Source organism: Onychostoma macrolepis, chromosome 13, assembly GCF_012432095.1.
Source record: "Onychostoma macrolepis isolate SWU-2019 chromosome 13, ASM1243209v1, whole genome shotgun sequence".
Classification (NCBI taxonomy): domain Eukaryota; kingdom Metazoa; phylum Chordata; class Actinopteri; order Cypriniformes; family Cyprinidae; genus Onychostoma; species Onychostoma macrolepis.
In genome coordinates this window covers 11243189-11269513 of record NC_081167.1, presented here as the reverse complement: position 1 = coordinate 11269513, position 26325 = coordinate 11243189, and the positions used below count along the sequence as shown (strand labels likewise).

Sequence of the window (26325 nt, the reverse complement as noted above, 5' to 3'; positions counted from 1 at the left end):
CGGTTATGTGTGTTTGTCACAGCTGTCTGCTGGAAAGTGTATGTGTAGCTCCCACAGGATTGTGGGTGTGTTAATGAACTGTTTTTCAATGTTAACAAAGCTCCTTGATACTGTAGTCAGGGGCTTAGATACCTCGTCACCACACAATGCAGCGTAGCTATTGGCACACAAAAATGCAATTCAACCAGAGTGGGAGTTTCTTAGATTCTGTAAAAAAATGACAGGGTGTTAAAGGGATAGTTTACCCAAAAATGAAAATTTTATCATCATTTACTCACCCTCAAGTTTTCCCAGACCTGTATGAATGGGTTTCTTCTGTTGAACACAAAAAAAGATATTTTGAAGAATGTGTGCAACCAAACAGTTGCAGTAGCCATTAACTTCAGTAGTATTTTGGTCACACTTTATTTTAAGGTTTCTTCATTCTAATTCTTGCTATTAACAAACCATTAACTAGGGCTGCACGATTATGACAAAAGTCAATTATTCCCTTGAGATTGTAACGATTATTTTGAACAGATTTATGCCATTGTTTGAAGCTGCATGCCATATTTTTATATAACATACACTGAACAAAATTATAAACGCAACACTTGTTTTTGCCCCCATTTTTCATGAGCTGAAGTCAAAGATCTAAGACTTTTTCTATGTACACAAAAGGCCTATTTCTCTCAAATATTGTTCACAAATCTGTCTAAATCTGTGTTAGTGAGCACTTCTCCTTTGCCGAGATACTCCATCCACCTCACAGGTGTGGCATATCAAGATGCTGATTAGACAGCATGATTATAGCACAGGTGTGCCTTAGGCTGGCCACAATAAAAGGCCACTCTAAAATGTACAGAGTTACTGTATTGGGGGTCCGAAAACCAGTCAGTATCTGGTGTGACTACCATTTGCCTCACGCAGTGCAACACATCTCCTTCGCATAGAGTTGATAGGGTTGTTGATTGTGGCCTGTGGAATGTCCACTCCTCTTCAATGGCTGTGCGAAGTTGCTGGATATTGGCAGGAACTGGAACACGCTGTCGTATACGCTAAACCAGAGCATCCCAAACATGCTCAATGGGTGACATGTCTGGTGAGTATGCTGGCCATGCAAGAACTGGGATGTTTTCAGCTTCCAGGAATTGTGTACAGATCCTTGCAACATGGGGCCGTGCATTATCATGCTGCAACATGAGGTGATGGTCGTGGATGAATGGCACAACAATGGGCCTCAGGATTTCGTGACGGTATCAATAAAATGCACCTGTGTTTGTTGTCCATAACATACACCAGCCCGTACCATAATCCCACCGCCACCATGGGCCACTCGATCCACAACGTTGACATCAGCAAACAGCTCACCCACACGACGCCATTCATGCTGTCTGCCATCTGCCCTGTACAGTGAAAACCGGGATTCATCCGTGAAGAGAACACCTCTCCAAAGTGCCAGATGCCATCGAATGTGAGCATTTGCCCACTCAAGTCAGTTACAACGACGAACTGCAGTCAGGTCGAGGCCCCGATTAGGACGACGAGCATGCAGATGAGCTTCTCTGAGACGGTTTCTGACAGTTTGTGCAGAAATTCTTTGGTTATGCAAACCGATTGCTGCAGCAGCTGTCTGGGTGGCTGGTCTCAGACGATCTTGGAGGTGAAGATGCTGGATGTGGAGGTCCTGGGCTGATGTAGTTACACGTGGTCTGCGGTTGTGAGGCGGGTTGGATGTACTGCCAAATTCTCTGAAATTCCTTTGGAGACGGCTTATGGTAGAGAAATGAACATTCAGTTCACGGGAAACAGCTCTGGTGGACATTCCTGCGGTCAGCATGCCAACTGCACGCTCCCTCAAAATTTGCGACATCATGCGGCATTGTGCTGTGTGATAAAACTGTACATTTTAGAGTGGCCTTTTATTGTGGCCAGCCTAAGGCACACCTGTGCAATAATCATGCTGTCTAAGCAGCATCTTGATATGCCACACCTGTGAGGTGGATGGAGTATCTCGGCAAAGGAGAAGTGCTCACTAACACAGATTTAGACAGATTTGTGAACAATATTAGAGAGAATTAGGCCTTTTGTGTACATAGAAAAAGTCTTAGATCTTTGACTTCAGCTCATGAAAAATGGGGGCAAAAACAAAAGTGTTGCGTTTATAATTTTGTTCAGTGTATATTTAAAAAAAAGGCTGAAAACACTCTTCCTGAACTTTTATTGCTTTTCTATAGAATTGAGCCTCAAATGTCAACTATAAATTGGTTTGGTTTCTTCTTTAAACAAAAAAAAGGTAAAATTATGCATGGTATAATAATGTTATACTAAAACTAAAAGAAAAAAAATGGTTTACTAAAGCTATGTATTCCATTTACAATTAAACAGACGAAATTTCAAATTAAAGTAACATTTTACAGTACAATTTATATTATCAGGGCTCCAGACTAACATTCGAGAGCAGTGGCACGAGCACCTGATTTGGTAGCACTGAACAAGTTTTGTCCTTAAATCGGCTGTGTAAAGATGCCTTTAGAAATGCACATTAGAACAGGAGCTTGAGTTGGGTTGCAGATGTACATGTGACAGTACCATTGTGAAAACTGTAACAGCCTCATCTTTTATACATAACCAAAAGCACAGCACCTCATTACCATGGTAAAAAAGTAGCCAAACTGTATGGTTTCTATGGTGTTTGCATTGAAAAACAGTAGCCTAAAGACATTCAGTCAATTACAAATCCACATCAACTGATAGAATAATTAACAAAATTACATATTCCTTTAACATATTTAGTATATTAATAATATAATAATACTCAATATGAATATCCTACTTTTCTGCCACCGTATTGTTACCGTTAGTGTTACTACAGTAAAATATGGTAAGTGTGGGTGATTTGTGGATTGAAACGTCTTCTAACTGGATCGTTGTTGCACTGTTTCTGCTGCTTTCCTTTCTGCATCAGTGTTGATGAGAATAACAGCTCTGATTTATTTGGCTTTAAACTACTTTAAATGAAAGAGATGTGATTTGTACCGGAGAACTCTGCGCTGAACTCGAGTGCTTCTTACTGGATTTCACAGCTTTGTTTAGTGCGTGATTGCGACTGGTCACTGTAATAAACGCATATGTATGGAGTCAATTTAATGACACACATATATGCAAAAGAATAAAGTTTTGCAAACGAAAATGAAAGTATTGAGAAAAAATAAATATCCTTTTTGTAAACAAAATTAAATTGGCCACGAGATATTAATGGGTAAATAAAACCCCGCGTGACCATAGCAACCTGGGATTATCAGAGATGTATTTATTAATATTTTATTTTGAATTAAATTACACTTTTTTTTAAATTTTTTTTATTACATTTTTACCCATGGCTGTTTTTCAAATAGGCTACATAATATACTGTGTGTTATCAACATTGCTTGTGAACCTAGTGCTAAGCTGCACGCACTGTGCTTGTTTTCACTATCGACCCTTGAACCGTGACGTGAGATGCACCTGTTATTTAATTCCCCAATTATACTTTTACTGAGGGCTGTTAAACTTGCTTTACATAATTGCTAAACTGTAGGTGATTTATATTTGTCTTTTATAATAACCTGTCCCTTTAGTTGTATGTGCATGCATTAGCAAACGTTGTTCGATTGGTTTAATAATGTTGTGTCTGTCATACACAGGCTAACGGGACCCTCAGGCTATCTCTCGGATGGACCAGGAAACTACAAATACAAGACCAAGTGCACATGGCTTATTGAGGGACAGTGAGTATTGGCCTGAAAATGAAACGGTCTTTCTCAGATTAGAGTTCTGAACGTTAAGCCTGAACCTGGCCTGTTAACAAGACCTTGTGGCCTCACCTGACCTGACCAGTAATGCTAAATTTTACATTTTGGCTTAACTCAAAATAGATTACTCTTTTATCACTCGATTTGCACGATACACATTTTGATTCATTACAAATTTAAACCGTTTCTCAGGTCCTGTCAGGTTTGGGTCATGCAGCAGAGCTCTGTATCATATACACAGTATTTGTGTGGGTTACGGTGGTTGATGGTTGTTTTCTTGACAGGCCGAACTCAATCCTGAGGCTTCGTTTTGAGCATTTTGCCACCGAGTGCAGCTGGGATCATCTGTATGTGTATGATGGAGACTCCATCTACTCTCCTTTACTCGCTGCCTTCAGGTATTCTCATCATTTCTCTTTATCTCTGTGTGTGTGTGAGGTGTAAAACAAGAGGAGTGAGATGGCCAGGTAATGATCTGTTAATCCAAGATCAGATTAGAATACGGGAATTTCTGCAGGGGCCGCTGTGCTTCTCCAGCTCTCAAGCTCCTTACACCACATCAGACACTGATTTTGAACACAAGCATCCTGTGTGAACGTCTGCTAGGAAATATACCTAAGCCCTGGTGGAAGTACCCTGATATATGTGTGATCCATGATTAATTGATTCTTCAACCAAAAGTGTTTTATAATTGGATCAAATGCGCAGCATTTGACTGGTCATGTGATCTTAACTTCGTAGCTTTATTTTTATTTTATTCTATATTATTTTATTTTTTATTTTTATTTTACTTTTTTCAGCAAGGATGTATTAAAGGGGTCAACGGATGCAAAATTCACTTTTCAAGTTGTTTGAACATAAATGTGTGTTGGAAGTGTGTGTGTACACATCCATCATATAATAATAAAAATCCACCCAGTGTTTTTTTTCAAAATCCCCTTTCTCAGTTCAGGCTGTTCTGAGATTCCTGTCAGAATGACATAGTTTTGTACAGTGGCTAGTTAGCCAGTTTCGCGGCTAAAGTAAACAGTACTGCTGTCACCCCCATGGAAGAGAGGGGTGGGGTCAGCAGAGCCATTATCATTTAAAGCAACATGGACCAAAAAACGGCTTACTGAAAACAGAGCTGATTTTGACAGGGTGAAGGTGTTTTTTACACTACCATTGAGAAATGTTGACGAATTTATGTTATAGGCTTTTAATTAAGACCCTAAAGAGTCATATCAACTTGTGCAAAATGGGCATCCGATGACCCTTTTAAATTGATCAAAAGTAAAGACATTTTTAATGTTATAAAAGATTTTTATTTGAAATAAAAGCTGTTTGTGAAGGAATTATTTTATTTTCCAGAAAGAATGCATTAAATTACATTTTCAAATATAAAAAAAGGTTATTCTAAATTGTAGTAATATTTCACAATAGTACTGTTTCACTGTATGTATGATCAAACAAATGTGTCCATGGTGAGCAAATTTTAGAAACACAATTTTTCTTTTGCCAACACCAAAATGTTTATTTATTTTTATTTCTTAAAGTGGAGAAAATTACAATATAGTCATCTGATTTTTTTGGCTTTTAAGGTCAGCTGCATAAAAATTGAATGATGATAGATTTGAATGATGATAGATTGATCTAATTTGAAAGCAAAAAATAAGACTGATTGCCCCTCAGGTGAGCCTGCAAGTCTAAGTATGAACTTGGATGGTGACTCCAATAGTTAGTACAATATTTGACAGAACATCTACAAAACCCCAACCCTAACACTTTTTTAAAAAGCCCATTATAAAAAAAGTACGTATACACTCTACTAGAGGACAATTAAGTGAGAAAGCACTGAAACTATTAAATCTGTTGGGTTCCCTGTCAGCAGAGTTATGAAGTATTCAATGTTCTTCTCTTTCATGTTCCAGTGGTTTGATTGTTCCTGAGAGCTACAGCAATGAGACTGTCCCAGAGGTGGTGGCACAGTCTGGTTTCGCCCTGCTGCACTTCTTCAGTGACGCTGCGTATAATCTCACCGGCTTCAACATCTCCTACAGGTAAGATTTAGTTCCTGGACCGAAACAGACTGATGGTCACAGCTGTGCTGGAGTTCTGTTCCAAAACCTAGTGAGCTTCTTGCTTTGACAGCGTCTTAAGGCATTGTGGGCACATTTCCATTAAAACAACTGTTCCAGAAGGTGGACAGCAACATTATGCTGCCAGCTGCCTTATAAGATGCCTCAATTTTGTATTTATGCTAAGACAGTATTGCATGAATGCATTGTCAGTGAAATCCAAGATAGCAGATGGACTGAAAAGTATTTATAGAAATTGATTGGGTTAATCAATATAGGCCACTTTATTTTAAATTTGCCAAAATTCACACAACTTATAATATGTACACTACAGTTCAGAAGTTTGGGCTCAGTAAAATGTCGTTTTTTAGGAAATGAATACTTTTATTAAGCACGGATGCATAAGTGACAGTAAGTTCATTTGTAATGTTACAAAAGATTTTTATTTCAAATAAATATTTCAAATTTTATTCTTTGAAACAATGTATCCTGGTTTCCAAAAGCAACAAATCGGCGTATTAGAATGAATTCTGAAGGGTTATGTGACACTGAAAGCTCACTAGGTTTTAGAACAGAGCTTTTTACTTGTAAACAGGCTCGTTACTGTCTTGGACTTTGAAACTTTAACCTTAATTTATAACTTGTAACAAAGCTTTCCTGACCTATGAACACTGGGTTATTTAAGAACATGTGTGTTTATAAGGAAGGTGTCTTGAAATCACATATACATGGCTGCTTTTGAATGGCCAGCACTTTGCTTTGTGGCTGCATAATGGTGAAGTTACATCATCCACGAGCTGGGACAGGGTCTGGTTTTGTTGCCCATGGCTCTTGATGAGAATGTGTTGTCCACCCAAAATGGAAAATTGTTATAATTTGCTCCGTGTTGTCATTTTCTCACTCTTACATCATTCCTGTGTGACTTCCTTTGCTCTGGGGAACACAAAAAGAGAAGTTTACAGTGCTGATATTTCAAGTCAAGTTTGGTTTGTTGTTAAAGCCACTTCAAAAATATAGTGGAAATGTTGTTTCACCCAGTCTGTATTGAAAATCAAATATGTACTTCACAGGATAAATTGCATTCTTCTATATACACAGAGTTTTATATGGTAAGATTAATGTTTTTGAAAGAAGTCTTTTATGCTCATTAAAAATCAGTAATATTGTCAAATGTTATAGGAGTTCAAAATAGCTGTTCTTATTTTAATATATTTTAAAATGTAATTTCTGTATTTCTGTGGTGGCAAAGCTGAATTTTCAGCATCATTACTCCAGTTTTAAATGACACATTCTTTAAGAAATCTTCAGAAATCATTCTAATATGCTGATTTGATGCTCAAGAAACATTTCTTATTATTATCAATGCTGAAAACAGTTGTGCTGCTTAATATTTTGGTGAAAACCATGATACAATTTTTATTTTTTTCCAGGATTCTTTGATTAAACATAAAATTACCAAAAATTAAAACAAAACAGATATTTATATGGTTACAAAGAATTTCTATTTGAAATACTGTCTTTTCTTTTCTTTTTTTTTCTTTTTTTTTTTTGTTGTCATTTTAATGCATCCTTGCTAGATTAATATATTTAAAAAAAACTTTACTGTCCCAAAACTTTTTTTGTAGACAATATATACCGTAATAATACTAAATGCGGTACAAAAAAAGAAACGGTAGGTGGAAAGTAATGCTAAAGATCATTGGTTCTCGCTCGCTCCATGATTGTTCTTAACACGTCAAGTTTAAACACATAATTAAACGCGAATGCGATTTCTACTGGACTTCTACTTCTTTTTTTGAGTTCCACGTAAGAAAAAGTCAGACAGATCTGGAAAAACCCGAGTGTGAGTAAATGCTGACCAATTTTTGGCTGGACTGTCCCTTTAAGGCTCTGTGCGCTAGAGAACAAGATTGAGAACAAGAAAATGCAGGGCAGAGTAATTTAAGAAGAGCGGGACAGAGGAAGCGCAGATATCTTTGACCTCGGTGTCTGTGGCAGGGACTGCTTATGTGAAGTCCTGACAGTGACTGCGGCGGTTTCTATAGAGACCGCATTTACAAGGACCCAAAAAAACACTGGAGTGCAGTATCAATAGAACATCAAACACCAATCCTGACACACACTGCAGACACTCACAAAACCGCGTAAAGCTGAAAGACAGATGCTAGACTGCCTGTTATTCTCTTCCTGTGTTCAGCTGTAGAGGGGAGTGATCTGCCTACTAATGCGGCTGTTCAGGCTAATGCCAGTACAGGTTGTATTGAAATAAACAGTTTTCACCTCAATCGAGCTCCTCCCTCAGTTGCTTATTACATACCTTCGAGCTACAAAAGCAATTATTAACTTAAGATGAAGTTCAAATAGTAACCAAACGTCTCATGTAAGTTTACATTGGGTTGTTGTAGATCCTTTATGGACAGGGCAATGTGACACAGCTCTGCAGTTCCGTGTATCGCTGAATTGGTGTACTGCAGCTAAATCTGAATCGAGACATTTTTAGCCTAGACTAAATGTCCGTTGTATAGCCAGACACTGTTTTATTGGGGAAATGGGCAGACAATACTGGCAACATCTAATGTCTACTGAGTACAATGCCTAACTGTGTGCTGGAAAAGGTAAATGCCCAAGCAAACAGTGTAACAATAGGCTTACATAAGGTGTGGTGGGTGCAAGGAAAATCAGTAATAATATAATAAAATCAGGGCTTTTGTCTGTACCGTATTACAAAATTAGTGAACTGTTGTCTATATTTTATGTTTTCATGGCTGTATTTGTATTTTTAGGATTTTTTATTAATTTATGCATCTTAGTAAAACAGTAAATAAATAACAGATTTATAGTATAAAATAAATTTTCAGTCATAAAAATTGTGTACTGGGAAAAAGAAATTAAGATATATATATATATATATATATAAAAAATTTTTTTTTTTTTTTTTTTTTTTACTCGACATAAGTACACTTCAAGTACACTATTTGTAGGTTGACTACATGAACAGTGTTATTATAGCGTTCATATAAAATTATAGTATTATTTAGTATTTATTATTTACTTTGATTTATATTTTTATGTTGCATTTTAGTTTTAGTACTTTAAGTTTATTTGATGATAATTTGAAATGTTGCCTTGGCAACTAAAATAAAAAGTTTTTCACTGCATGAAATATTTATTTAAGCAATATTTCAGCTTTTTCTATTAAAATAATGCAATTTAACAAATCGTGATATGCATATTACAAGGACTTGCAACAGTTGTATGATTTTAATACTTCAGAAAGTTGTAAAGAAAATTTAGCTTGACACAAATAACTAAAAGTTTAGTGCCGAAGAAGTATGTTGCTCATATCATTTTCAGCTTTTAAATGTATTTAAATATCATTTAAATTTATTTTAATTTGCATTCCAAATCACTTGTTATTTAACAGGTTGTTGCAAAATCATACAATTATTTAACAGGTTATCACATTTTCCATTAATGTCATACAGCCCTAGTTAGTAGTTAACAATAACAACACTGTTCCTGAAAATTGTAAACCTGTTGGCTCTATCAGAACATTGCTCTGATTGAGCAATCTGACATATCAACTTCACTCTTGTCCAATGGCGTGGGGCTATCTGAAATAAGCCGTTAGCAGGAAATTGTTGTCCAAACAATGGCAGACCGGAAACAATCCTAATTTAAGCAGTTCTGCCAGTAATGCAGCAATTACACACTTTTTACACACGTTTTAGTTTTGGTCTAGTTTATCAATGCAGATGTGTGATTTCCTGTTGCATTGATTTCTCTGTGTCTTTCTGCTCTACCCAGGTTAAATACCTGCCCCAATAACTGCTCAGATCGTGGGGAGTGTCGTGTGGGGAATTCCAGTGACTCTGTGCAGTGTGTATGTGAGGAAAGCTGGAAAGGAGAGGCCTGTGATGTGCCCTACTGCTTCTCTGACTGCGGTTCTCCTCTGCGGGGACAGTGTGACAGCACTGCCAAACGCTGCCAGTGCAAACCAGGATGGCAAGGTAAGTTGTCGCTTGGCTCAAGCATAGGAATGGCAGTAAGCTACTGGACTATCATGCTTCTAACAGAGAGGTCATTCATGATACATTTCAGGACTGCATTTTTGAGAGTGAGTTCGGTGACACTCATCATCACGCATTGCCCGAACATGTGTTGTGTGAATTGATAAGATATATTTCAGCGTTATGCATGTCACCATTTTTGATATTTACTTTTAGTCACTATTGCTATGGTTACAGCTGCTATTCACAGCTATCTTGAGAATGACATGACATTAGTTATTTGTACAGTATGTACATTAGTGGCTTGATACTGTATGTAAGCTCTATGATGTTAAGAGTCATTAAGGAAGCTGTTCATCATCAAATTTGTTTATAAATGTTTTGTAATTCGCTCTCAGTTCTGGGAATTTGTAAGTGTTTTTTTTGGTTTCACTAATTGTTTCCTGGCTCTCTTCCTCTTCGCCTCTCACAGCACTGACTACAGATCTCTCTCTGTCTCAATCACGCCGCCGCTAGTGTTGTTTGGGTTTGCTTGAAATACGGGACTCTGTGTACTGATACCGTTTGTCCCAGGGCTGTATTTTGGAGAACAGCTTGTGTTTTTATACTTCGCTTGATTGCGATCAGCTCTGATTATGCCAAATGTGTAAAAATTTCAAAATGACCATTTTAGCACATATAAATGTCAAATTGGTACAGAGTGCTAGATGTCTAAATCATGCCTGTACCAAAGTAGAACAGAGATCGGCTGCTGTGAGTTATTTGCCTAAAGTTAATATTTAAGGTAAGCAAAAATGACTTTGTAAGAAGAACCAGTAAGTTTGAAACTTCAGTGGTTACTATAGTGAATTTGTGAATTCAAAAATGCCTCGTTTATCATTTATCCTCATACATCATTTATATTAGCACCTTCTGAAATGTCTTTTATTTATTGATTTTAAGGTTTTACTCCTATCCCAAAACCCAGACTTTACATTTTTACTATTAATAATCAATCATAAAAAATTACTATGATGATCTTAAGAAAGAGCAAAATAATATGTTTATAGGCTGAAAATAATCTCTAGCAATTTTTTCAGACGTGGTTATTCCACAGTTGTGGCGTCATATGATGTGTGCAGAAAATTTATAGAATATTTTATTGTCTATCATTCCCAATCAAACTGCTGTTAAACATTATTTAATTTTGTGTTTAGGATGCATAAAATTCTAGCTATGAAATTCACCTTTTGACTTTTTTTTTCAAGGATATTCAAAGTTTATTTTCTAGTTGTCAGGGCTCAAAATGCCCATAGTTGAAGAAACACCCAGTTACTCAAATACTCTACTGTATTCACCACCTCAAACTCAATAATTATTTGGTTCTGTGGCAGTAAAATCAAAATATATCCACGAGGACTGTGAAATATTAAGAAAAGTGCACCAGGGAGAATCAGCTACAATAAAATGGCTTATTATTATTATTATTATTATAACCTTTATTTAACCAGGAAAGAAAACCCACTGAGATTACAATCTCTTTTGCAGGAGTGTCCTGGCCAAGATAGGCGTCCCAAGTTTACAAGTACATATAACAAACAGTAATATACAGTACACAATAAAAAACTATGCAAAGAAATCTTGCTAAAGATACAGCCATTATAAATATTTGCAAACCTCCAAGTCTTTCTCCAAACCACACAAAAGAAGGTACATTGAGATTATAATACATTTGTGAAAGCATTGAATAATTACCAACTGTTATTACCAAGAGATACTGTGGTAAAAAACAAAACAAAATTGCCTTATTAGATACTGATGCATTTTTCTTTGAACAGCAAAAGAGGACCAAGCCACTCTACTGTATAATGCACAATGATGTGTTAAATGTTTACAATCAGTGATAAAACTTCGCAATAATACACAGCATCTAAAGAGGAAAGAAGATAGGACGGTGCATGTTGGTACACTACATCCCCATAGTCAAGAATTGGGAAGAATTTGGGAAGAAGTTTCTTCCTTGCATTAAATGAAAAACAAAACATAAAACCCTAACTTTTTCCTTCATTTTTGTTTCAAATAATTAATATGTGAGCCAAAATTGAATGTGTTATTGATTTATAATTCCCAGGTATTTATACTCTGACACTAAAGTAATCAAATTTCCTTGCAATGTCCGGAGGGCAATCGAACATAGATCATTTTGTTTTCTCAACATTTAAAATCAACTTTAGAGTATAAAACCTTGCTTGAATAATATCAAAAACAAATGAAAGAAACACATGAAAGAAATGTGTTCCTCCTTACAACTAATAACTGTTGAGGCTGCTGCTATTTTGACTCTATACATAACATCACAAGTCTGAGGTTTCATAATTGTGAGGTTCTAACTTATTGCAAAGTCACTGTTTTTAATTGTAATTATGGTAATTATGACAAGCAGCCACCAAACCTTAATTTTAGGCAGAGCACTGCTGCCCAGAGCTGTGAAGGTGTAGGTCTCTCTCTCATATCTGAGTCTGGTCTCCTCTCTTCCTCTCTTATGTGGAAGTGTTTAATCACCAACTGTGAACAACAGGTTGAGCCACACTGACTCATGTTTCAAGTTCCTCCAAGCTTTCCTGTATTGTTTTATATTTGCAAGCATAGCCCTTTTGCGTATCTTTAATTTTATGGTTTTATAATTCTGTAAATTTAGTCAATTAGTCATTTTTGAAGTGAATGAAGGTTGACATTCAATGCTTAACTATTAAAGTGTGTGTGTGTGTGTGTGTGTGTTTTAGGCCTGGACTGTTCAATAACTGTACCAGCAAATGTTTCCTTCTGGACACGTGAGGCATACAGTGGGCATGGCTTGGCGCGGGCGTCCCATAAGGCTGTGGTTCATGAAGACGTGATGTGGGTGATAGGTGGACATGTGTTCAACTACACACACTACCAGATGGTGACTGCGTGAGTACATGCACGCACACACACACACACACACGTTCGTTTTTGTGAAAAGTGGGGACATCCCATAGGCGTAATGGTTTTTATACTGTACAAACTATGTGTTATTGCCCTACACCAATCCTACACCTAACCTACCCCTTACAGGAGACTTTGTGCTATTTCAGATTTTCAATACACTTTTTTTGAAAAGTGGGTACATGGGGTAATGTCCTGAAAAGTCACCTTCTCCTTGTAATACCTATGTCATACCTTTGTCATTATACAAATCTGTCTTGATTTGTCACAAAAACACACACATACACACTTAACACACTGGAGTATAATAACTTTTTCAGGTTCGCAGCTTCACTTTCTCCTTTACTCTCGGTGTATATTCCTCAGGTTCAACATCTCCTCTCAAAGCTGGATGTCGTTAAACCGGTCCGGCAACTCTGTAACTGGACGCTACGGTCATTCTCTCTCCTTACATGAGGTTTGTTAATGGATGACAGGTTGTTTAACAGTGTTCTTCTATTCTAATGTCTTCATTATGATTATTTTATTTCCTACATACACTGAACTGAGAGCTGTTTCTCAATAACTTGTGAGTAAATAACTTGTCTTTGTGTGCATACAGGATAAAATCTACATGTACGGTGGGAAGATTGACTCCACAGGAAACGTGACATCAGAACTGTGGGTGTTCCACACGCAGAACCAGTCGTGGGTTCTGCTGAATCCGCGTGCTAAAGAACAGTATGCTGTCGTGGGCCATTCTGCACACACTGTCCATCTCGACGAATCGGAGCCCGTCATACTGGTCGTGTTCGGACACTGCCCTCTTTACGGATACATCAGCCAAGTGCAGCAGTACAACATTGGTCAGTAGTGCACAGGGCTGGTGGTTATGATGAATATTGCTGCCATAATTTTAAAAAAGATATAAAATTAAGGAATAGTGTGAATATCGCAATAGTGTTGAAAGTTTAGTTTAGTTTTAAAAAGACCCACAAATCTCACAAATATGACTGCGTCAAAGGGATCATTTGGCTGCTTCAAACGCTCCTCTGTTTTTGAATCAACAACCGTATTTAATAAATATGGGATTGAATCTAAAAATGTGATAAATGACAGTGATAACCATAGATACAGATGGGGCAAAAATAAATCTCATACTGTATGCCAAAATAAATCTGCATTAGATTACTCTCTTTCTTGTGACAACTGCAAAATTTTGTTAGAAGATTGCACTTTTTGTATAATTTTCTTATATGTGTGTGTGTGTATATATATTACACTTAAGTAAACGTAAATTTATATTTTTTGACTTAAGTACTTAGTACTTTAATGAACTTGTGTTCATTTGGTAAAAAGCAGTAAGTGGTCACTCTTTTTTTTGTTGATTTTGCAGTAAATAATTTAAATGCACTTTGCAACAATATCTGTTCTATTCAGATAATGCCTTTTTTATTCCAGAATATCAAGATGCATATCAAGATTGAATATAGAGTAAGTTTAGCAAAAATATTGAGAGATACATTTTTAGCTTTATCACCCAGCCCTACTCGACAGATAGATCAACCAAGTACTGTGCATCCTTCTGTGATTATTTCTTTAATTTAATTACTGGTATCTGTTCTCATACATGGCTGTTACACCACATTTTCCTTTTCAGCATCTTGCATCACGTACATTGTTTATGAGATAGCTTATAAAAACGTATTTTTAAAAACAAAAAAAGCATCTTTTAAAAACAAGCCTCAGGACACCTGTGCTCCGTTTCATTCAGTCTAGCTGTTTGAAAGGAAGAATTCATCTGATGTGAAAGCACCCTAATCCTTTTCAGAATTGAGTGCTACCACGGACTGAAAGTCACAGTGAACAGTTGTGACCCAGTTTCTGTCTGATGAATCAGACCGCTAGGTACCGCAGAGACCGACTGTCATTCATCACAAAATTAAAATGAGGCCCTTTTTTGATATTAGTTTTCAATCGGTGTAAAATGTTTTGAAGTTGGAAAAAAATTGTGCAGTTGTTTTCATGATTGATTGTTGCTGTCATTCGTGTGAGAAAGAGAGGGGAGACTGGGGCCGGTTTTCACTTTGGTTTCTAAAGGTGAATGGATTCCAGTGTGGTTTGAAATCAACATACAAAACCCCTGCTTGGGAAAACAAGCATTTATTCAGTTGGACATTTGAATAAAATGTCATACATGCTAATGTAATTTTTCCTCATGTGACGGTTATCCTTGTTCTGGTCTGTTTGCAGTAATTGTTTACTCTACTGCCCTCTGGTGTTGCAATGGCAGAGCAACATCACAAATATTTTTTTAGGAGAACCAGTTATTTCTTTTCTCTCATCCTGTACTTTTCACTCTTTCCTTTGCAGTAAAGAACACATGGAGTGTTTTAGAGACTCGTGGGGCGCTGGTTCAGGGTGGCTATGGGCACAGCAGTGTGTATGACCCTCAAACCCGCTCCATTTACATCCATGGAGGCTATAAAGCGTTCAGTGCCAATAAATACGGCTTGGCCGGAGACCTGTACCGCTACGATGTGGACAAGAGAATGTGGTACGTTAAATGGCATTGCAGTTTAATATAACACAGACTACTTTTTCAGGCTATGCTTAAAATGGAGTGCCTGCTTATTTTGCAAAAATTCAAGTCAATGAAATATTACCTCTTTGATATTCTGTTTATATAGAGGTTGATTTAACAAAACAGAAATAGAATACACTACCATTTATTGCATTAAATTGATCAAAAGGCAAAGTGAAGACATATAATGTTACAATTTTTCAGGTTAAAATAAGTTCTGTTCTTTAGAACTTCTGAAAAAATCAGCAACAAATCAACATATTAGAATGATTTCTGAAGGATCATGTGACACAGACTGTAATGTTGTAAATTCAGCTTTGCATTTACAGGAGTAAATAATATTTCAAATGTATTAAAATTAAAACTACTGTGTTTTTTATTGTAATTTCATTTTTATTGTTTATGAAATGAGAGCAGCCTTGATGAGCATAAGAGACTTCTTCAAAATCATTTAAACGATCTTGACCAACCCAAATTTTTGAATGGTAGTGCATACTAATAGAGAAATCTCACACATGGTATAATGTACATGGTTTATGATTATGTTAGCATGCTGCTGTGAACATATTCTGACTCTGTTTTTTGCTTTCTCTGGGTTTCCCGCTAATAATGTCTCTGAATCTGTAGGTTGATTCTGAGGGACAGTGGTTTTTTCCGTTACCTCCACACGGCAGTGATTGTTGGCGGGAACATGTTGGTGTTTGGAGGGAACACACACAACGACACCTCAATGAGCCACGGGGCGAAGTGCTTCTCCTCAGACTTCATAGCATACAGCATAGGTGAGTACAAAACACCTCCTTTGTCACCTGAATATTCAAACCACAAGGGTTTTGCACTTCAGTGTAGGACTAGGAAACATGGGAATATGTGATGTTAGGTGTTGGTTTTACTCTCGAGTCTTATTTTTTGAAGATAATGTGACTGTAAAGACCACCAACACACATGTTTGTCTGATTTTCACATGCAACTTGTCTGTTCAGATTGTGTAAAAAATAAAATAAAAAAAACAAAACCACAGGATGAGTTGAATGAAAATGCAGATTTACTCTCTGACAGTAGGTGGCGCTTATAGAAAAGAAAACATAAGAGTACAAGAGAGTTAATTGTGGATTTGACCTCTGCTCTGCACTATTGTTTAGCATTATTGATTATTCATGAGCGGTAGCAAGTTTTATGTACCAGCAGCTGATATGGACAAAAGAGTTGACCAAAAAAAAAGTGGGTGATTATTGGGTGCACAGTTTTCTTAGTAGTGAGAGTGGAAAAAAGTAAAATGTTTCATTGATGGTATGTGAATGTTTGTGTTGCTCTGAATTTATTCAAATGAAAATGTTTCAGCCTGAACATACACAACATACATAGCATACACAGGCCCTTTAAACTTAATTCATTTGTAATACTTTTATATTGCTTCCATCACGTTTTTAAAATTAGAAGTAAAGAATGTAATACACTTTCCAGCAAAGTAACTATAGTGTAGTGTGGTTTTAATTTTTTTATTAATCTATCAGAACTTTTAAGAACTTTTTACATTCGAAATCATTCACTTACTGCATCCTCTCACGTATGGCATCATATATCTATATAATATCTGTCTTTCACAATACTGAACAGCAGAAGAGACACTCGCACAGAAAGCGTAATTGGATTTCTGTGCGTGTAGCAGCAAGCCATTAGAGACAGAAATACCCTCATCAGGGGGGCTTCTTGCAGAAGGATGCGTGATTTTGAAGCCATTATTTCATGAGTGACACATTTGAGTTTTGTAATCTCCAGGGATCAGATACATGCCTGTCTGGTGGTATTATCTCGCTTTTCATTTAGATAATGAGGGATGCTATGATGTCAGAATAGACGCACTACAAGCACTTGAATACTGCGGCTCTTGAATGCGTGGGTAGAAATTTAGAGCGTCTTTGAGGAGTTTGTAGTGCCTGCATAATACACAGGAAGCTTCAGACATATCAGAAGTATCTGCGTTTGCTTATTCATCATTATATATCACTCCACTTCTAAATTTCTTTCTCTTGTTCTTCCCATGCCAACTTCTCTTTTGAGATTCAGACTAGTGCTGTGCTAATCTGTAATTAAGTAGAGGCCTGTCTTGGCCCTGAGGGTAATTGCTCTGTCCTTATAAGCTGAACTCAATTACACTGGCCCACACCAGGATGCTGAATTCGATTTGTCAGAGAGTTTGCCAGCAGGGGGCAGTGACTTGTCACACATTCTGCGCTAATAGCAGTCATTTCTCTTCATGCTTCTCTTACTCCTGTTAGATTAGCTACTAACTCCTTCTATTTAAGGTCTTGGAAAGAGATGATTTGATATTAATGGTCATCTTAGAAAATGCAAAGAGCTCATTTTACAAACCATGCCGAGAAAGATGCAGGAAACATTCAGTTTTATCCCATGTTGAGTGTTATTAAAATGTTATGTATTTTCAGAGTATAAGTAAAGGTTCCTTATAGCCCCTGCACATCTGCGCAGGTCATCAATTTATGTGAAGGTTGGACTTATGAATATTAATTGGGTAATGTAAATGGAGATTACTGAGCAACGATTAGTCTTAGTTAATTAATATTCATGAGCTCTGTCTTCTCTATACTGATGTCTCTTAAAGGTATTCTGGCAGCACTGGCTGAGATTCACTTTGTCTGCCGTGTTCTCTTTTCTAGCTTGTGATGAGTGGACTGTTCTGCCCAATCCAGATCTTCACCATGATGTCAACCGTTTTGGCCACTCAGCCGTGTTTCACAACGGGTAATCTCAATGTTTTATATGTGCTCAGTATGCGAAAACATCCAGTCCCACTTGTAATAGTTTGTTTGGGATTAAACATAATGTGCACTGTTTTAAAGGAATAGTTAGGATGATATACACTACCGTTCTGAAGTTTGATGTTAGTAAGTTTTATTAATTTATTTTTAAAAAATGTATACATTTATTCAGCAAGGAAGTGGCCGTAAAGACATTTACAATGAAAAATAGTTTACACTTTATTTTAAGGTGTCCTTGTTACAGTGTAATTATACATTTAAGTACGGAGTAATATTAATTAATTGCATGTACTTACTATATGGTTAGGATTAGGGTTACCTGCATGTAATTATGCATAGTTTATTGTTATTATAATAATAAATACATTACATTTAATTAGATTAATAGCATCACAGGAATAAATTACATTTTAAAATCTATTAAAATGATAAGTTATTTTAAATTGTAACAGTATTTTGCAATATTACTATTTTCACTGGTTTTTTATTATTATTTTGATTAAATAAATGCAGTGAAAAAAATCTTGCTCCAGACTTTTGAACTCTACTGATATTTGTGGCATGCTTTTGAATACCACCGAGAATACATTAGACGCATACCTAATTCTTTTTTTACAATAATACACTTTTAAAGGAAGTCTGTTGCATTAATATACATTAACTGAAAATAGTGTAAAAGCTATACACTTTAATTTTTTTCATAATTATAGTCATAACCCTTTGTGTTAGTATGGGACAAGTGTCATAAAATTACTTTGTCTTGTCTATGTAAAATAGGTCTTTACATTTATATTGTGACCATGAAAAACTATACTTTATACTATACCTATGGGAAAAATTTTATGAAAAATCACCGTAGAGGAACGTAGCCATCTGCCTAGAAACCAAATCCATTTCAAAAAATTGATTTATAGCTCAAATGCTAATCGTTTGCACTGAATAATTCATTTAAGTGATTTAACAATATAAGAACATCATATTTTGCTTTTAAACACTCTTGTCATGCAAACTGTAAATAAGCTGTTTGATTTGTTACAAACGGAGTCAAAATAATTTCCTAGATAATTGACAGCATGCCACTAACGCTTAAGTTGTATTGAGTCCTGAATGTTCCTTTTTAAAAGTGTTTCTATTTCTGTGATGTTTGAACGGTGTTGTGGTAAATATGAAGTCTGTATTTAAATCTGCCTGTAATCTCCTTCCATACGGATTAGTCAAATTAAGTCATAAAGCAGAATCATTATCCATAAATAACACATCTCATTACTAGTGCTTCAAATTGCCAGCTTAACAAACAGTCTTCTAACCGCACTTATTCACACAGAAGGCTTTCTCCTGTGAGATTTTGACTGTGATCTGTATTCTTACCCGTCATTGTCAGCACCGATATGACCACTGAGTGACCCCTCTGTGGGGAGCTGTGGCACAACACTGCTTTTTGCTGTTTGACTTGTCAGTCTCATGCGCTTTATTCATCACTTCCTTTTTATGTTCTTCCTCATTCGCACTGCCCTCTTCTTCCTCACCCTTCATACCTCTCCCTGTCCTCCCTCGTTCCTTCGGAGATACTCGAGGTTAATCTCTGTCTCTTTTTGTGCGTGTGTGTCAGGGTGATGTACGTGTATGGAGGCTTTAACAGCCTGATGCTCAGCGATGTGCTGAGGTTCACCCCTGCGAGCTGCGCTGCTTTCTCTGAGCAGCTGGAGTGTGACACGGCTGTGCCCGGCATGAAGTGTCTGTGGAACTCCACTACCTCCACCTGTATGTCTTGGGACGCAGTGGCACCCCATGACACAGAGGGCTTGAGAAACACCTGCAGTCCCAGAGGGTGTAAGTGACAGGAACAAAGAGGACGTCTGCTTCCTGGGTGTCTTTAGAACTATTTAGAGTTTTTAAGTTACAATTATTACCATATATGTCTGGCATTTTATGTGGCAGTGTCTGAATTTATCCATTACTGCATTTATGTGAGATCCTGTAAACGTTTCGATCTAATGTCTTGCACTTAAATGCAAAAATATTTTATTTACACAACTGTTCAGATTTTGAGATTAGTAAGATTTTTATTTTTTAAGAAATGAATTCTCTTAGAATTCTGAGTGTGGCATCACTGCATACGCAGTTCCCGCCACAGGCGTTGTATGCAGTAATATATGTGTGTGCTTTCCAGATGCAGATGGTGAAAAGTGTGACCAATATTCAGACTGCTACAGCTGTACAGCGAACACTAACAGCTGCCAGTGGTGTGCTGCGGTCTGTGTGTCTGGTCATAGTAACTGCACCAGTTCCCCGGTAAGACTCAACATTTAATATGCCGTGACTTACAGAAAAGTGTGTGGAAGAACACATTTCCGTTTATGAATTTGTAATACTGGGACTTTGCTCTGACGTGACTAATCTGTCTGCAGGGTGGGATAATGGAGTATGAGGCATGTCCAAAGGATAACCCATCCTTTGTGTGCAGCAAGAAGACCAGCTGTAAAAGTTGTGCCACAGATCAGAACTGCCAATGGGAGACGAGAAATCAAGAGTGCACTACCCTTCCTGGTAATAAACACAAACAATGGGGTTTAACTGGTCCTTTCACCTTCAAATCATATAGGAAGATATTTGAAGTTCAAGTTCAACTCTTGTGTAAATAACATGTTAGTCATAGTCCATTGCAAAAACAATGGCAGAACAATAAAATATGTAATATTATTGAAATATTATTATTATTATAAAATCACTATAGAATTTCCTGTTTTAAAAAATATTTTATATATAGTCCATTTTATAGTCCATTGCAAAAACAATAGCAGAACAACAAAGTGTGATTATAGAATAAAATAAATTATTGGGACAGTATAGTGGGATAATATCACTATTATTATTATTATTTATTTTAAATAATTTTTCTAAATGATTTATTTTAATTTATTTAAAGTCCTCTGTCCATCATGATAATAATGATGATATCAATAATTATTATTGTTGTTGTTATTTAATTTATTTCAAAGGATTCTGTCTATCATTAAAGGTGCACTAAGCGATTTTTGCCAAACGATGTTGATATTTGAAAGCACCAAAACGAACACGTTATCTCTGCCCCACACGTACATACACAACCCTGGCTAGGGTTGTAACGATATACCGGTATGACGGCCTATCGTGGTTTGAACGTGCACGGTTATCATACCATAAACATTTGCATATCTACATATTTTTTTTTTTTAATTAATGAAAAAAAAAATCTCATGCGCATATGCAATTTATTTCGTCTGCTTCACTCTGCATTCACATGGCTGCTTACACGCACATGGAGTGGAGAAAGTGGCAGAGACAGAGATTATATCTAATCTCCATCCCCCGCCGAAAAAAAGTTTAAATCTGCAGTATGGGAATACTTTGGATATAAAAAAAAATGAACGCGGGGTTGTCCTTGAGGACAGATCCAATTTGCAAAAAATGTGGACGCAAAGTGGCTGCAAAAGCAGGTAATGCATCCAACATGTTCACTCATATTTGCAGACACCATCCGTCCGTGCAGATAAAGGTATGTCATGTCATTTCCGTGATGCAGAGGGAATCGCGATGCAGTCGTGAACATGGGATTTACAGTATAACGTTAATGAGGTTGTCATGTAAAACGCGCAATCTGATGGATGAATAAATCAAAAGCAGATATGAGTGGCTCCGTTTTATCTACGACATACTGAAGTATGCATGCATGACACTAATGGTGTTTTCAGCATCTACGTAAACATGAACATCAGCAGAGCTAACCTGAGAGAAAACCTAAATAAACATTTCCCCCCTTACTGCTGATTGGCTGCAACTGTGTTTTGGGACATGCTCCGACACTGCGATCAAAAGCATTTTTCAAAAATTGCTTAGTGCACCTTTAAGACTTGATATCACAATTGCCATGTTTCCCATATGTTAATTTGGAGGCCTGATGATTGCACCGTGTTTGTGTTTTAGGGAATATCTGTGGGGAGAGTTGGCACCTGGTGGGAAACTCCTGTCTAAAGCTGATAACGGCCAAGGACTCGTATGACAACGCTAAACTGGCGTGTCGCAGTCACCAGGCGGTGCTGGCATCCCTCACCACACAGAAGAAAGTCCAGTTCGTCCTCAAAGAGATGCACAACAGATCATTGCAAGTGAGTTTGCTGCACACTTTCACAGTCTATGTTCTTTTATGATGTGTTTTTTTTTTTTCACGACTTTGTTACCTGGGGTTGTAAAGCACTAGTCTTTGTGAAGATCTTCACACATTAAACTTTGAATTAAACTTTTGAATTGTCCTGTGTGCTGCAGTCAAAAGCAGTAATCACTCCGTGGGTGGGTCTGAGGAAGATCAATGTCTCCTACTGGTGCTGGGAGGACATGTCCCCCTTCACCAACTCCACGCTGCAGTGGTTGCCGGGCGAGCCCAGTGATGCTGGTTTTTGTGGGTACCTGGCTGAGCCCACTTTTAATGGACTGAAGGCAGCAACCTGCGTCAACTCTGTTAATGGGAGTCTGTGTGAACGACCAAGTGAGAAAGATGCACATACACACACAACATTGACCAGTGCTCACTTGCCTTATTAACAGAAAACTCTAAATCATGTCAATGATTAATGTGCAAATGTAGAATTTCCTGTTTTCAAAAATCATATTATATATATATATATATATATATATATATTATATATTTTTATAATAATTAATATTTTATAATTTGATTTTTTAACAGAAATATAAAATCTAATAATAACAGGTTTTTAAATAACTGATGCCAATAGTCAATATACAGTAAAGTAAAATATAATTTAAAAGAGGAAAATGTATAAAATATAATATAATATATCTTAAAACAGGAATATAATGTAATCTGATTTAAAAATAAAAAATTATATTAAATTATAAATTCCAGTTTTAAAATATATACTGTAGATTTTATTTAATATATTTTCCTTTTTAAATATTTTACTTTATTATATTTTGCTAGTTGGTATTAGTTATTTAAAAACTTGTTATTAGTAGATATTTTGTTAATTTCCTGTTTTCAAAAATGTGAATATATTATATTGTATTATATTTAGTGCTGTGCAATGATTAATTTTTAATCGCATGATTTTTCTGCAATTAATTGCACAAATTTCAATAATGAATTCAAATGTAATGTATTGTGCACTTTTTCATTTAAAAGTACTGCTATATGAACAAAAGTGCAATAACATTTGGTTTGCAAATACTTTAAAGGGATAGTTCACCGAAAAATGAAAATTTGATGTTTATCTGCTTACCCCCAGGGCATCCAAGATGTAGGTGACTTTGTTTCTTCAGTAGAACACAAACAAAGATTTTTAACTCAAATCTTTGCAGTCTGTCAGTCCTATAATGCCAGTCAATGGGCACAGAATCTTTGAGAGAAAAAAAAAAACATGCACCGACAAATCCAAATTAAACCTTGCAGCTCGTGACGATACACTGACACGAAACGATCGGTTTGTGCGAGAAACCGAACAGCATTTATATCATTTTTACCTCTGATACAGGCAATGTCCAACTCTCCTGAGCTCATCCACAACATCTGGCGCATGACGCGTCAGCGGCTCTGGAACATATATATATATATATATATATATATATATATATACATAGTTATATACGTAGATCCTTACGTATCGCAGCCCATAGAAAAAGTCGCTAATGAGGCATCCATGTATATATATCTATGTGCCAGAGCAGGTTGACGCATCACGCGCCGGATGTTATGACAGTCGGACATTGAGGTTTATCAGAGGTTAAAAATGATATAAATACTGTTCAGTTTCTCGCAACAAACCGATCGTTTCGTGTCTTAGGACATCAATGTATCGTCACGAGCCGCAGGGTTTAATTTGAATTTGTCTGTGCATGTTTTTTTTTCTCTCAAAGATTCTGTGCCCATTGACTGGCATTATATGGCTGACTGACTACAAGGGTTTGAGTTAAAAAAACCTTTGTTTGTGTTCTACTGAAGAAACAAAGTCACCTACATCTTGGATGCCCTGGGGGTAAGCAGATAAACATCAAATTTTCATTTTTGGGTGAACTATCCCTTTAAACAAATAATGTACTTTTTTTACTTCAGTGTTCCTTTTACATAGTAGCAGTTAAAATATTTCTTGTAAATCTCAACTTATAACATTAATGTAGTCAAATTAAATATAAAACCAAAGCTATTTGCCACTGCCAGGGCTTTAAAGTTTTATAGAAAGTATTTTATAGTTTATGGAAAAACAAGTTATGCTCAGAGTCCAGAGCTTCGATCATAACATTATAACAGGCACCTTCCGAGTTGAGACCTACATTATCGGAGGACCCAACGCAGCAGAGCGCGGCGCGGGACAACACTTGATAGGGGTGTGGGCGCAGGTGTGGGGGGGTAGAGACTTGTGTGTGTGGGATGCGGGAGAATAAGGGTGAACTCACACTAGGCATTTTGAACCATCCCTGGCTCGGTTGGAAGAGGTGGGCCAGAGTGTGGTTCAGTTGGGCTCGGGCTCGGTACGCATGTGTGAGCGCTAACTGCACCGGAGCGCGGAATTTTTGATATGTGCAGCACTATTGTGCGAATATAGCGCTTCTCTGCTGTCTTCACGTGCTATCAGAAACCTCCTATTTCCCACTTATGAAGTCGTGATGACGAGCACGTTGCCGCCTTTTCTGTTAAAAATAACAGTGAACAGTGGTTTGTGAATGTTGATGCTTAGCCTGCAGTCTTAGGCCCACCCCAAATGCTCTCATCGGTTGAGACGCGTGATGATGTCCATCTCAAGCCAGTACTGGTCAACATCCCACCCCTCCTGTGACCCATGGTTTGTCTTTGTGTATTCAGAGCCAGTGAGCAACAGACATTCAAAATAATAATAATAATAAAATGCGTTAATGCACGATGAAATTATAATATATAAATATATATAAAAATACATACATGCATACACACACACACACACACACACACACACACATACACACACATATATATATATATATATATATATATAAAATAATTAATTATATTATAATTATAGAATTATATATTATATTGCCCATTGGTATCAGTCCTTTAAAAACCTGTTAATTACCTCTTATTTGGAAAAAAATAAATAAAAAAATCAGCTGAACCTTATTTTTTTGTTGCTTATTGATATGAGAATCTTTAAAGGACTTTTTTTTTTTATTGACTTTTCTTTTCTGTGTCTTGTGCCTTTTCTTTCATTCTCTCTCTCTGTCTGACTCTCTCTGTTCCTGCAGCGAACCACAGTGTGAAGCAGTGTCGGACACCCTGTGCCCTGCGCTCTTCCTGTAGTGAGTGCACCAGTGGGAGCTCAGAGTGCATGTGGTGCAGTAACATGAGGCAGTGCGTGGACTCTAATGCTTATGTGGCGTCCTTCCCCTACGGCCAGTGCATGGAGTGGTACACCATGAACAGCTGCCCACGTATGTCTGGCTCTCATTTAGTGGATTCATGCCTGGCAGCCTGTCTTGTTTTTTTCTTTGTAAATCGAAGCTTGAACATTAGCAGGTCTCCTGTTTATTGACATAGCAGTCTTTACAACTGACATAAAATCAATTCAGATTGATATACTAATAATAACTTTACTGTCAAGGGTTCAGTTTGAGGTGATTGCACTGCAAGACCCCTGTGATTAAATGGATGTGTGTTTTTATTGTAGCGGAGAATTGTTCTGGCTATAAGACCTGTGGTCACTGTTTGGACCAGCCTGGCTGTGGGTGGTGCACTGATCCCAGCAATACAGGACGGGGCCAGTGTATAGAGGGCTCTTACCGTGGTCCAATCCAAACACTGTTCCACGCCCCTTCCTCTTCAGGGCCCTCCCTCATTCCCGCCCCTCAGCCAATGCTGAACGTGAGCTTGTGCCCACTAGAGGGCAGCTACAACTGGTCCTTCATCCAGTGCCCAGGTAAAACTCATCTGACTTTTGTAAGTTGTTCTGTATTGGTTGAGTTTATGAAATGTATGAATGAATATGGTGATGCTAACTTGAATTGGATATCAAAATGTCTCTTTGACGCTGATATACTTTAAGCATATATAAAATTAAGCAACATTGTGAATAGGGCTGTCACAATTTCTTGATTCAATTTGAGTACTTGATTTAAAAAAAAATCCTCGCTTTCATTTTGCCTGTGTTGAGCAACCAGCAAAATATCGGA

The 26325-nt window shown here is 37.0% G+C and overlaps 1 protein-coding gene across 1 annotated transcript in view; it reads left to right on the top strand.

The window, feature by feature from the left end:
- atrn (attractin) overlaps window positions 1-26325 on the top strand; it is a 67107-nt gene that overhangs the window by 3921 nt on the left and 36861 nt on the right. Inside the window, exons 2-18 of the mRNA XM_058796611.1 lie at window positions 3666-3749; window positions 4058-4171; window positions 5684-5812; window positions 9638-9840; window positions 12603-12771; window positions 13153-13243; window positions 13388-13631; window positions 15139-15322; window positions 15977-16131; window positions 18028-18112; window positions 19739-19959; window positions 20300-20421; window positions 20538-20676; window positions 22093-22274; window positions 22432-22651; window positions 25402-25587; window positions 25824-26072. Of these exons, the coding sequence (XP_058652594.1) occupies window positions 3666-3749; window positions 4058-4171; window positions 5684-5812; window positions 9638-9840; window positions 12603-12771; window positions 13153-13243; window positions 13388-13631; window positions 15139-15322; window positions 15977-16131; window positions 18028-18112; window positions 19739-19959; window positions 20300-20421; window positions 20538-20676; window positions 22093-22274; window positions 22432-22651; window positions 25402-25587; window positions 25824-26072 (2777 nt within the window). The remainder of the gene's footprint in view (window positions 1-3665; window positions 3750-4057; window positions 4172-5683; window positions 5813-9637; window positions 9841-12602; window positions 12772-13152; window positions 13244-13387; window positions 13632-15138; window positions 15323-15976; window positions 16132-18027; window positions 18113-19738; window positions 19960-20299; window positions 20422-20537; window positions 20677-22092; window positions 22275-22431; window positions 22652-25401; window positions 25588-25823; window positions 26073-26325) is intronic.